Here is a 12,904-nt window from a genome sequence, read left to right on the forward strand (position 1 = left end):
ATGGCTCACATGTTCAGGATCCAGTGCCGCGCGTCCGACGTCCTCAGACTCACCATCGTTAACGGCGAGGTCATCCTCGGCAAGTCCGACCCACGCGACGACCGTCAGGCAAGGCCTCTTCACTTCCCTTCTGCATCACTTTTCCATCGTCTCCGCCATGCACACCACGTCCTTGCGCTGTGCGCCCTTCGTCAGTATGGTCAGCAGTATCCCAAGATCATCTCTGCACTCGTTGTATGATACTGGTACGCTTTCTACAATGTAGGTCTGGCACAAGGACGCAAAATACAGCGCCGGCATCAAGGACGAGGCAGGCCGTCCTGCCTTCGCACTCGTGAACAAGGCCACTGGCGATGCCCTCAAACACTCCTTGGGCTACTGTTGCCCTGTAAGCAACTGCTGCCATCCCCGGCCTCGTTCTCCCTGCTGCCGTTTCCTTGTGAGAGTTAAAGAGTAGGTTTAAACATGAAGATGACGTTTGTATTTCACCAAATCATTTGGTAAGGGTGATCAAGTTTGAGCCGGGGTATCTGGACGAGTCGGTCCTGTGGACTGCGAGCGTGGACGTGGCCGACGGCTACAGGCGCATCCACATGATGAACAACGCCGACTACATATTCGACGCAGAGGAGGGCACCCCGCAGTACGGCGGCGCGCGCGACGGCACGCGGCTCATATTGTTCCGGTGGAACGAAGGCCTGAACCAGATATGGCGGATGGTCCCGTGCGGTGGCGGCGTGCTGGAGCACGAGAAGCCCCTCCGCGTCGTCTGCCACAGCAACCAGGCACTCTGCCTCTCTGTTCGTGACGGTGTGGTCGTGCTCGCCGACATCGACATAAAGTCGCGTCGCGTACTATAGCCCGCCCTATGATCAGTTGCTTTGCCTAGGAAATCAGCAGTGTTTCACTTGACTTACGTCTCTATGCTTGAGCTCTCGGTAGCAATGGATCGTGAGCTTCCAGAACACCGGACGCGTGACAGATGCTGAGGGGCACCGGTCGTTTGTCCTCGTGAACTGGTCCTCCGGGAAGGTGATGAAGCGCTCTGGTGATGGAGAGCCGGTACGTGTCGGTCGGCCTGTTATAATTAACAATTTATGAATCTCATATGTAAGAACTAGAACACCATCATAAATCCATATTATAACTTAAGATGCGGAAGCGTACCGGAAACTGTAGCCATGGTTGTGAGTTGAATCGGCGGCGAGGTTTTGATCTTCCAAAACAATAGGCAAACCTAATTTCTCCAACTATTGACGGGATATAGTGGATTGGTTCGTGCCCTGCTTTGGGGACCTTACCCTGTTTTTATAGGAGAACTTGAGTTGTTGGATTCCTATTCTAACCCATCACAGAATAGGAAACAACATCCGGTCTCTACACGTATACAAATCCATGTTTCTATAATTAGATGCTTTGGCCCCAATACGACTTTAGTTGATCACTTTATTTTTGAGGCAATTGTCATAATAGCCATAATATGTGTATGTGCATCCATATATAGGAAATTATTCTAACAATCTCCCACTTGGATCACATGGTTAAACACATATTTCAAAATAATCTGTATGAGCTCAAAAATGCTATTATTATATTAAGCACCTACAACAATCCGGTCCATCAATTATATCAATAAAGGATCATAGCGGCTTTTGTCACAGTAAGAGTAACTCAGCCAAACAATGGTCACATATATTAACATACTGAATGACATGGATTAAACATGGACGTGTAGCATGGAAATTATATGAATGTGATCATAACATATCTATTTCCAATAGGTCCAACTTAATTCTTTAGTGAGATCAATTTATTTCATTAACCACACATGATAAATGTATGAATCAGAGTGAGAAAAACTAGTGTTTCTGCAGAACAAATAGCTTTATGCCTTTAACTAAAGAAAAAAATGTCATATATGCATTAAAAATATTACAAACTCCCACTAAAATTGAATTTCTTCAATTAAGCCTACACCCATACGAGCAACATGCCCATAAAAAACTTTGGGTGCTAAACCTTTAGTAAATGGATCCGCAACCATGGAGTTTGTACCAATATGCTTTATTGACAACTGCCCGCTCTGAACCCTTTCCTTCACAACAAGGAACTTGATGTCGATAAATTTAGACTTTGTCGAGCTCCTATTGTTATTAGAATATAAAACCACAGATTTGTTGTCACAATATAATTTTAGTGGTCTATCAACATAATCCACTATGCGCAGCCCAGTGACAAAATTCCGCAGCCACAAACCATGATTTGATGCCTCGTAGCAAGCAATGAACTCTGCAGCCATAGTGGATGAAGCAACTAGTGATTGCTTAGCACTTTTCCATGAAATGGCTCCTTCAGCAAGCAGATAAATGTATCCTGAAGTTAACTTGCGACTATCTTGGCATCCAGCAAAATCAGAATCAGAATACCCAATAATCTCCAATTGATCTGATTTCCTGTAAGTAAGCATATAATCCTTTGTTCTTTGCAAATATCGCAACACTCGCTTGGCTGCTACCCAATGATCCAATCTAGGATTGCTTAAAAATCTGCTTAGTATTCCAACTATATATGCTATATCTGGACGTGTGCAAACCTGAGCATACATCAGACTCCCTATCAATGCTGCATAAGGAACCTTTTGCATTTGCTTAGTTTCAAACTCATTCTTGGGGCATTGACTGAGATTGAATATTTCTCCTTTAGCTACAGGGGTGTCTCCTGGTTTACAATTTTGCATGCCAAATCTTTCCAAAACTTTATCGATATAGCTCTTTTGTGACAATCCAAGTATACCTCGACCACGATCTCGGTATATCCGAATTCCTAATACAAAAGAAGCATCACCAAGATCTTTCATTTCAAAATTCTTTGATAGAAATCTCTTAGTTTCGTGCAATGAGCCTATATCATTACTAGCAAGCAATATGTCATCAACATATAAAACCAGAAAAACAACCTTACTCCCACTAAATTTATGTTACACACAATCTTCCACTGCATTTATCTCGAAACCAAATGAGATGACAATTTCATGAAATTTGTGATACCACTGACGGGATGCTTGCTTGAGACCATAGATGGATTTCTTTATTTTGCAGACCATTTTATTCGCTTCGCTAGATACAAAATTTTCCGGTTGCACCATATAAATTGTTTCATCAATGTCACCATTTAGAAACACAGTTTTCACATCCATCTGATGTAACTCAAGATCGAAATGTGCCACAAGTGCCATAATAATTCTAAAAGAGTCTTTCAAAGAAACCCGAGAGAAAGTCTCTTTATAATCAATACCTTCTTTTTGAGTATAGCCTTTTGCAACAAGACAAGCCTTATATCTTTCCACATTGCCCTTTGAATCCCTCTTGGTTTTAAATATCCATTTACAACCAATGGGTTTAAAACCTTCCGGCAACGGAACAAGATCCCAAACGTCGTTGTCTTTCATGGACTTAAACTCATCATTCATGGCATTGATCCACTTTTGTGCATTAGGGCTTTGTATGGATTTCTGAAAATTGATAGGATCTTCTTCCTCTATTCCAACATCACCCTCATGCTCCTGAAGAAAGATAATATAATCATCTGGAATTGCACTTTTTCTTTCTCTAGTGGATCTCCTTAATGGCACTAGTTCTTGAGACTGTTGAGTTTGTTCTTCTGTAGTTTCCTGATTTTGAGAGGAATTTTCTAGGACATTTTCTTGATTTGCTTCAACAAAATCAGGTAGAGTAACTTGATCCTGATTATTGTTAATAACCAAAGGAAAAGAAATAAATTCCTCTTCATGAATTTCTTCAAATAATGTCCCTAACCTTATCACCCCTCGCAAACTCAACATCCTCAAAAAACTTGGCATTTCCCGTTTCAAAAATTGCCTTAGTAGTAGGATCAAAAAATTTATAACCCATGGATCTTTCAGCATATCCAACAAAATAGCTACTGATAGTCCTGGAGTCCAATTTCTTTTCATTAGGCCTATAAGGTCTAGCCTCAGCTGGACAACCCCACGTGCGGACATGATTTAAGCTAGGCTTTTTATTTGTCCAGTGCTCGTACGGGGTTTTGTTAGTCGCTTTAGTTGGAACTCTGTTGAGCAAATAAGCTGCAGTCTTTAACGCTTCTCCCCATAGTGACTCAGCTAATGTAGAATGACTAATCATGCTTCTTACCATGTCCTTAAGCGTTCTGTTTCGTCACTCAGCAACACCATTCATCCTAGGAGAACCTGGCATGGTATACTGAGGAACGACACCACATTCCTCAAGAAATTTGGTAAAAGGCCCTGGACGTTGTTCACCTGATCCATCATATCGACCATAGTATTCACCACCACGGTCTGATCTGATAGATTTAATCCTTTTGCCAAGTTGGTTTTCCACCTCGGCTTTAAAATTTTTAAACACATCCAGGGCCTGAGACTTCTCATGAATTAGATATACATAGCCATATCTTGAGAAATCGTCTATGAACGTGATAAAATATCATTGACCATTCCAGGAAGCCGTAGGGAATGGCCCACAAATATCTGTATGAATCAGTTCTAAGACATCTGTAGCTCTTTGGGCACTTAATTTCCTTGTATTCGTCTGTTTCCCCTTTATGCAATTAACACAAACATCAAAGTCTGTGAAATCAAGTTGATCTAGAACCCCATCAGACACAAGCCTCTGAATTCTTTGTTTAGAAATATGACCTAAACGCTTATGCCATAAGGAACTAGAATTCTCATTAGTTAATTTTCTCTTTACACCACGAGAACAAGTATGCAGGACTTCATTAAATGAGGCAACAGTATCAAGTAAATATAGGCTATCATTCCATATTAAAGAACTAGTACCAACTTTATTAGAATTCTGGAAAAGACCAAACAATCCATCTCCAATTGTACAATGATAACCTGATTTGTCCAATTGGCAAATAGAAACCAAATTCCGTCTGAATGACGGTACAATGTAAGTCTCTTCTAAATCTAAATAATAACCAGTCTTTAATAATAACCTAAATGTGTCTAAAGCCTCCACTTCCACTGGTTTGCCATCGCCCACAAAGATGAATCTTTCAACATCACTTGGCTTTCGGCAGTTCAGGCAACCCTGCATTGTTACACTGACGTTAACAGTTGCACCAGTGTCTAACCACCAAGTGTGTTTGGGAACAGAAATTAAGTTAACCTCAGAGCAAACTGTAGCAAAAATTGTACCTTTCTTAGCACGCCAAGCGTGATATTTGGTGCAGTTTTTCTTCTTATGTCCTTCCTTCTTGCAAAATAACAGAGCTCCTCGCCACGGTTATTTTCCCTTTTCTTCAAAGGAGGTTGGACATCTGCAGCTTCTTTGCTCTTTCTTTTCTTGTTATTTGAGGTAATAGATAAATGAGCACTTTCTTTTCTATCTTGCTTTAACCTTTCTTCCTCTTGCACACAGTGACTGATGAGCTCATTAAGTGTCCATTTGTCCTTCTGACAATTATAGCTCACCTTAAACTGGTTAAATTGTGTAGGAAGTGATATCAAAATTAAGTGCACGAGCAAATCCTCAGATAAGTCTAACTTAAGTGCCTTTAATTTTGAAGCAAGATGAGACATCTCCATGATGTACTCCCTCATGTTTCCTTTTCCCTTATACCTCATTGAGATGAGCTTTGCTAAAAGAGTACTAGTTTCAGCCTTCTCATTTCTAGCAAATCTCTTCTGAAGTGTTTCAAGGAAAACCTTAGCTATAGTGACCTCCTCAGATGTACTATCCCGGAAAGCTTCCGGTATAGAACGCTTCATGATCATAAGACTCATGCGATTTGAACGATCCCATCTCTCATATTCCATATTTTCATATTTAGTACTTTTGTATGAGAGAATAGGTTGTTCCTTCCGAAGTGCAAGGTCCAGATCCATAACCCCAAGAACGATTAATACATTCTCTTTCCATTCTTTAAAGTTTGCACCAGTAAGCATAGGAATTGAATTGATGCTAGCAGAAATATTAGAAACAGAATTTGCAGCTGGAAAATGATTAAAAAAATGCTCATAAGTATATTTTAAATTAATTCAAAAATAATGATACTTCCCATCACAAGATACCATGCAACATCAAAATTTCGTCTTTCGACAGAAATATTAACTTACAAGTGGTATTCTTGACGTAATAATCAAACACTAACAGTAAATTCCTGTCAAACAACAAGCCTTTCTTTGGACCGACATATTGTTCACATGGAAACCGTAAGACCGTTACGTATCTATTACTACAGTCTATATAAATAATCCGGCCAAGCATTGATTTTCCTTTGGGCTAATCAACAAGTGCATGAATTATATATATAGTAAACTGTCTATATGTTCCAAAATAAAAAATTAACCTACACAACAGAGGCTACTTTGGCAGCTTATTGCTTCAATTAATCCCTTCTAAAACACCATGAAAAAAATGTATCGGCCGGTATTGAATTAATTTTACTGTAGGGCTGTAAACTAAATTACACCCTATTATACTAGCTTTAGTCTACCATATAATTAGCAATCTAGGGCCAACTATAAGCATACGTATACAGATATACTTAAAAAAATACTAATACTGTACCCCTTCGTGTATTGTGCCAATAAATAAAATATCCAAAATTGCATGCAAGCATAACAATCTAATTACTGTACTGAAATTTGATTAGCACATAGTACTAGGGAACAAACAGATGTATAGGATACGGACACCAGAAAAATTAATAAGACAAAACCAGCTTTGCCGACTCGGAATCGAATCGAACTTGCTAATTCAATAACTCGACGACTTGGCTAAACAGATCAATAAAACTTTAACCCAGATATGCGACATGCTCGGCGGAATCGAGCAAACGCAAAAGACCAGAGACTAATTAAACGGCAATTAAATAAAAAAAATTACCGCTGGATTCTAATCCTACATATGTTGCTCTGAAACCACTTGTTAGAATTAATAATTTGTGAATCTCACATGTAAGAACTAGAACACCATTATAAATCCATATTATAACTTAAGATGCGGAAGCGTACCAGAAACTGTAGCCATGGTTGTGAGTTGAATCGGCGGCGAGGGTTTCGATCTTCCAAAACAATAGGCAAACCTAATTCCTCCAACTATTGACGGGATATAGTGGATTGGTTCGTGCCCTGCTTTGGGGATATGACCCTGTATAATTAGATGCTTTGGCCCCAATACGATTTTAGTTGATCACTTCATTTTTTAAGGTAACTGTCATAATAGCCATAATATATGTATGTGCATCCACGTAATAGAAATTATTCTAACACGGCCTACTTCTTCCTAAACTATCGAGCAGAACTCGTGATGTTGTGGGTTTTTAATCTCCTTGGCACCTGGCTTGAACGCTGCAGGTTGAACTCGTCGGTCACAGCCTAGACTCGGTGGACGTGGCGCTGCTCTGGACGCGCGGCGACGACCTCGGAGAGGAATTTAATTGCATTCGCACCGTCAGCGATGTTGGTCTCGTCCTTGATGCGGCGGGAGGCGTGCCTGAATTCGGCGGCGCGCACGATTGCACGCAGATTATCGTGTTCCCCTGTCACGGCGGTGCAAACCAGAGGTGGTCTATGCTTCCGCTTGACTGACCGTAGCAGCAGAATTTTGGATTTGCTCTATTATCAGCGGCAACACATTTCTACTCGCATGTTTTAGATGCATGGAGTGATAAATTATGGAGCAGTACTGCCCCATACTATGTTTCGGCCAATCCTCAATTCTTTTATTTTTATCAAAATCTATTTTCAAGTTTTGTTTCAAATTGTCAAGCAGCAAATGTTTTTTTAAAGAGTCGATTGACTGAATTGGAAGAATGTGGTACCGAAAATTGTATGTTCGGCTGCACTACTTGGGCTGTGGTGCAGCCATCTTTCACAGTACTTTGTGTCAGCGTGCAGCTGTATGGCTACATTACAGCGGCTACAAGCGTGCAGCCGAACAGAACCATGGTATGCATGTCGACCAGACATCGTAATTTATTGCAGATCTTTTAGTGTCCGTTTTTATGATTTTAAATAGATTTTTAAACTTTTTTGGTTCTTAAGTTTAAAAGATCTGAATCTTTTGATGACATCAGTCGGGCTGATATAGTAAAACAACATCGTCCATCAGTCTATATAATGTGGTTGGCGTGACATGAGAAAACTGAAAAGCTTAGCATGATTGTTTTGCGATGCTAAGCTGTAGGGGTGGCCATTTGGTTAGATCAAGCAATTAGGTCTTGGTCTTCACTGAAATTTCAGTCATCAGAAACTCAAGAGTGGAGACTGAATCTGTCTTTACAGAAATTGAAGACTGAGCAATTTGGTCTCAGTCAAAATCGAGATTCTTGAGATGAAAAAAAAAATACACACTGAATCTGTCTTTACAGAAATTGAAGACTGAGCAATTTGGTCTCAGTCAAAATCGAGATTCTTGAGATGAAAAAAAAAATACACATAAGCTATCTAGAATTTTAGATATGAACCAGCCCCTCCACCCCCCCCCCCCCCTCTCTCAAAAAAAAAGAAGTGCATGCTAACAAGAGAGGAGTTAATGGTACGAGCAGCACATGGAGGCGGGCTTCGACACTGGCACAACCGCACGGGGTCTTGACGACAGGATGTGGCACTGGATATGGGCAGGTGGACGGCGGTTGTTGTTCTATCATGATGGAGCTGGATTTGTGAGTGGTTTCCCGCCGCAAGTCCATCGGCAGCTATGGCCTCCACCAACACCTGTTGGAGGTGTAGCGGCGTCTCCATGAAGCTATCGTTGCGTCGCCCTGTTGGATTGAATTAGGTGCATGCAACAACATCCACGGCGTGGGGAGGAAAAGGCGGTTGTGGTGCGAGGAGGAGGCAGCAGCAAATGCGGCATGGCTTGGAGGAATAGTGTGGCGCACCGCGCAGGTGGTGAGGATTCGAGGAGAGGTGGGGATGGGCGATGGAAGGGTAGGGTTTTCTCTAGTTGGTTATTGGGTCGGTGTGTTGTATAGGTTTTTATTGGGCTTTAACAATGATTCAATTAGTTTGGTGATTTCGATTAACTGAACTAGATGATAAAAAAACAACGTGTTAAATTTCGAGAAGAAGAGAAGAGGGAGGGAGAGGACGGGTTGATGAAGAAGGATAGTGATTTAGTGAGGCATGCGCAGAGAAAGGGGAGAGAGTGCGAGAGATAAGGGAGATGGAGGGAGAAGGAAGAAGGAAAAGAGAGAGAATGACATGTGGGTCCCATATATTTTTTTAATTCTAATGACACAAAAGCGTCACGTTAATGTCACATGGGACGAAGACCACGTCAACACTGCCATATAGGCGATATGCCAGCAAAACCGTTAAGGGAGTCAAATTGCACCGGTTTTAATAGTTGGGGTTCGAGATATTTGGTGTTGTGGTTTAGGCACCGGTTTTAATCAGACTCTATCACTAGTTAAGGGACTCATTGTGGACTTATTCCACACAAAATCCATGACGACGCACGCTCGAGACGGGTCGGAGAGGCCTCTGATCTTGCGGTCCATATCATCTCTTTACGCCACCTAACCTGGGCCCTGAGGAAGATTTATCTGATCCGGTGTGTCTTATACTCATCTCTGTAGTTCGTGACATCTCGGGTCTCCAAGTGCTAACTAGTGCCAACCGAAATCATCCACCGGTCATCTTTCAGGTGAGTACAAAACCCATCTGCACTTCTGCTTGCACCCGGAGGGGCTCGCCATCACCATCACCAGGCATGGAACACGCGTTCAGGATCCAGTGCCGCGCGTCCGACGACCTTAGCCTCGCCATCGTCAACGGCGAGGTCATCCTCGCCAAGTCCGACCCACGCGACGACCGTCAGGCAAGGCCTTCTTCTCTTTTACTTCGCTTCTGCGTCACGTTCACATCCTTTCCCTGTCTAGGGCATGCACGTACGGATACACCTTTGTACTCAGATTCAACAAGATCTTTCAAATTTGCACCCTTGAGTGCAGGTCTGGCACAAGGACGTACGATACAGTGCCGGGCTCAAGGACGAGGCAGGCCGTCTGGCGTTCGCGCTCGTGAATAAGGCCACCGGCGAAGCCATCAAGCACTCGTTCGGTTACAATCACCCGGTAATAGCAAGTTTAATAGTATAAACAACTACTAGCTTCAAATCATCTATAACCAATATAATAGCTAATTTATACAATAGTTGTTTACTATACTATTAATACCTGGTCCTACCTGTCATACACCCAGTACGTCTTAGAATTCGTGCCGTAGCTGGCTACAGATCTGTAACCCGCTGCTTTTCTCTCTCTTCCTTTCTTTCTTTAAAATATATTTATAGCTGGCTTATAGCCTGCTATTGTACATGCTCTCATGCAGTGTTCTACCAGCCTACCACTCATGCTCCACGTACTCCTGTTAGGTTTTTTATCCCGTAAAAAACTTCTGTCTATAGATTAAATCTTGATATAGAAGTTGATTCTTTTTCTACTAAGATAATACTATCTCCGTCCTATTCTAAATGTAGTTGTGAGTTTTCGTGTCCAACGTTTAACCATCCGTCATATTCTCCCATTTCTAAATATTTGACGCCGTTGATTTTTCTAAAACATATTTGACCGTTCGTCTTATTAAAAAATTAAGTAATTATTAATTCTTTTCCTACCATTTAATTCATTGTTAAATATATATTTTATGTATACATATAGTTTTATATATTTCACAAAAGGTTTTGAATAAGACGAACTGTCAAACATATGCTAAAAAGTCAACGGTGTCAAATATTTAGAACGGAGGGAAAACTTTTGTGAAATATGTAAAACTATATGTATACATATAAGTATATTTAACAATGAATCAAATGATAACATGTTTAAGAAAGTCAACGGCGTCAAATATTTAGAAACGGAGGGAGTATTTGAAATATATATATTTTTAAAAAATAGTCACACATAAAGTGTCTTTTTCGGACAGAGGTAGTACCGTACGTAGGCTGTGTTTAGTTGTTTTGGTAAAAGTTTTTTGACATATACGGAACACAGTTGAAGTATTAGAAGTAGACTAATAACAAAATAAATTACAAATTCTGTCTATAAACTGCGAGACAAATCTATTAAGCCTAATTAATCCGTCATTAGCAAATGTTTACTGTAGCACCACATTGTTAAATCATGCGTAATTAGGCTCAAAAGATTCGTCTCGTAATTTATATGCAAACTGTGCAATTGGTTTTTTTTTCTTCCATATTTAATGCTACATGCATATGTCCAAATATTATGATGGAAAAGTTACAAGTTCGAAAGGAACTAAACATAGCCGTAGGCTAAAAGTTTTTTTTTTTTTTGTATGAAGTACTCCCTCCGTCCCATAATATAGCAACCTAGGACCGGACTAGACATTTTATAGTACAACAAATTTGGACATGTATTTGTTCAGATTCGTTGTACTATGAAATGTCTTATTCAGTTCTAGTTTGTTATATTATCAGACGGAGAGAGTAAGTACTACTGTAGTATGTCAGCCGTGCATTTCTTTCATCAGGTACGTCTTGTCAAGTTCGAGCCGGGGTATCTGGACGAGTCGGTCCTGTGGACCGAAAGCGAGGACACGGGCGACGGCTTCCACCGCATCCACATGATCAACAACGCCGACTACATCTTCGACGCGGAGGAGGCCGTCCCTCTCTGCGACGGTGCGCGCGACGGCACGCGGCTCATCCTGTTCCGGTGGAACGGCGGCGATAACCAACTATGGCGGATGGCCCCATGCATCGGCGCCGAGCCAGATCACGAGCCGCCCGTCCACGTCGTGTGCCTCACCGTTCGTCACGGCGCGGTTGTACTCGCCCGCATCGACCACAAGGACCCCAAACAGGTACCAGTCTCGCGCTGCGTACTACCAGTTGCTTTGCGTCTTACGGCCAATTGATGTGCTCTCTTGGCAGCATTGGACCGTGAGCTTCCGGAACACCGGGCGCGTGACCGACGAGGAAGGACACCGGTCGTTTCTCCTCCTGAACCCGTCCACCGGGAAGGCGATGAAGCGTTCTGCTGACAAAGAGCAGCCGGTACGTCTTGGCCTGCACACAGTTTCTCGCTCATTCCGTTGAGCGGAACGTGTGATGTGTGGCGTCTGCTTGTAACTCCTTGTGCGTTGCAGGTTGAGCTCGTCGGCCACGGCCCGGACTCGGTGGACGTGGCGCTGCTCTGGACGCGTAGCGACAATGTCGGCGAGGGATTCCATTGCATCCGCACCGTCAGCGACGTCAGTCTCGTACTTGACGCGGCGGGAGGCGGCAGGCACGACGGCACGCCGATTATCGTGTTTCCTTGGAACGGTGGCGCGAACCAGAGGTGGTCTATGCTTCCGCTTGACTGACCGTGACAGCAGTTTTGTGGATTTGCCTTTATTAGTACTTGCAACTGTAGTATTTGCAACACAATTGTACTCACATGTTAGAGATTTGTGGATTAACAAACTATAGAGCACTGTCCCATGCTAAGGGGTGAAAATTCCTCAAAATTTTCATCAAAATCAAAGTAGTCAATCGAGTGAATTGGGACAGTAGGACAGCGAAAATTGTACTATTCAGGGGCAAGGCTATTGACTCAGAGAAGGTCAATTCGCAGAGGGAATGTTGAAGTAATCCATCCATCCCATAATATATGGGATTTTAGGTGGATATGAGACATCATTCCATATTCGTTGTACTAGGATGTGTCACATCCACCCAAAATCCCTTATATTATGGGATAGAAGGAGTACTTCTGAATTCTAATAGTATTGTAGTATCAAAAGTATGCTACGGTTTTTTATTATTATATTTTCTTCACATTTGTGTTAATGACTCATTTTTCTTCTTGTTTTTGGGTCTGGTAGTTTCTGAGAGCGGAGGCTCCCGTGCCATTCTCCTTGGGTGACACGGAAGGCGAATAG

At 42.0% G+C, this 12,904-nt stretch overlaps 2 protein-coding genes across 2 annotated transcripts; both read left to right on the forward strand.

Moving 5' to 3' along the window:
* Positions 1-7,600, forward strand: LOC127765364 (ricin B-like lectin R40G2). Its single transcript, XM_052290246.1, has 5 exons — positions 1-108; positions 266-388; positions 516-851; positions 943-1,062; positions 7,367-7,600. Exons 1-5 carry the CDS (start codon positions 1-3, stop codon positions 7,598-7,600), a joined length of 921 nt encoding a protein of 306 aa, XP_052146206.1.
* A 2,128-nt stretch (positions 7,601-9,728) lies between these two features.
* Positions 9,729-12,904, forward strand: LOC127765372 (ricin B-like lectin R40C1). Its single transcript, XM_052290255.1, has 6 exons — positions 9,729-9,836; positions 9,970-10,092; positions 11,510-11,842; positions 11,913-12,035; positions 12,128-12,241; positions 12,848-12,904. Exons 1-6 carry the CDS (start codon positions 9,729-9,731, stop codon positions 12,902-12,904), a joined length of 858 nt encoding a protein of 285 aa, XP_052146215.1.

Source organism: Oryza glaberrima, chromosome 3, assembly GCF_000147395.1.
Source record: "Oryza glaberrima chromosome 3, OglaRS2, whole genome shotgun sequence".
NCBI lineage: Eukaryota > Viridiplantae > Streptophyta > Magnoliopsida > Poales > Poaceae > Oryza > Oryza glaberrima.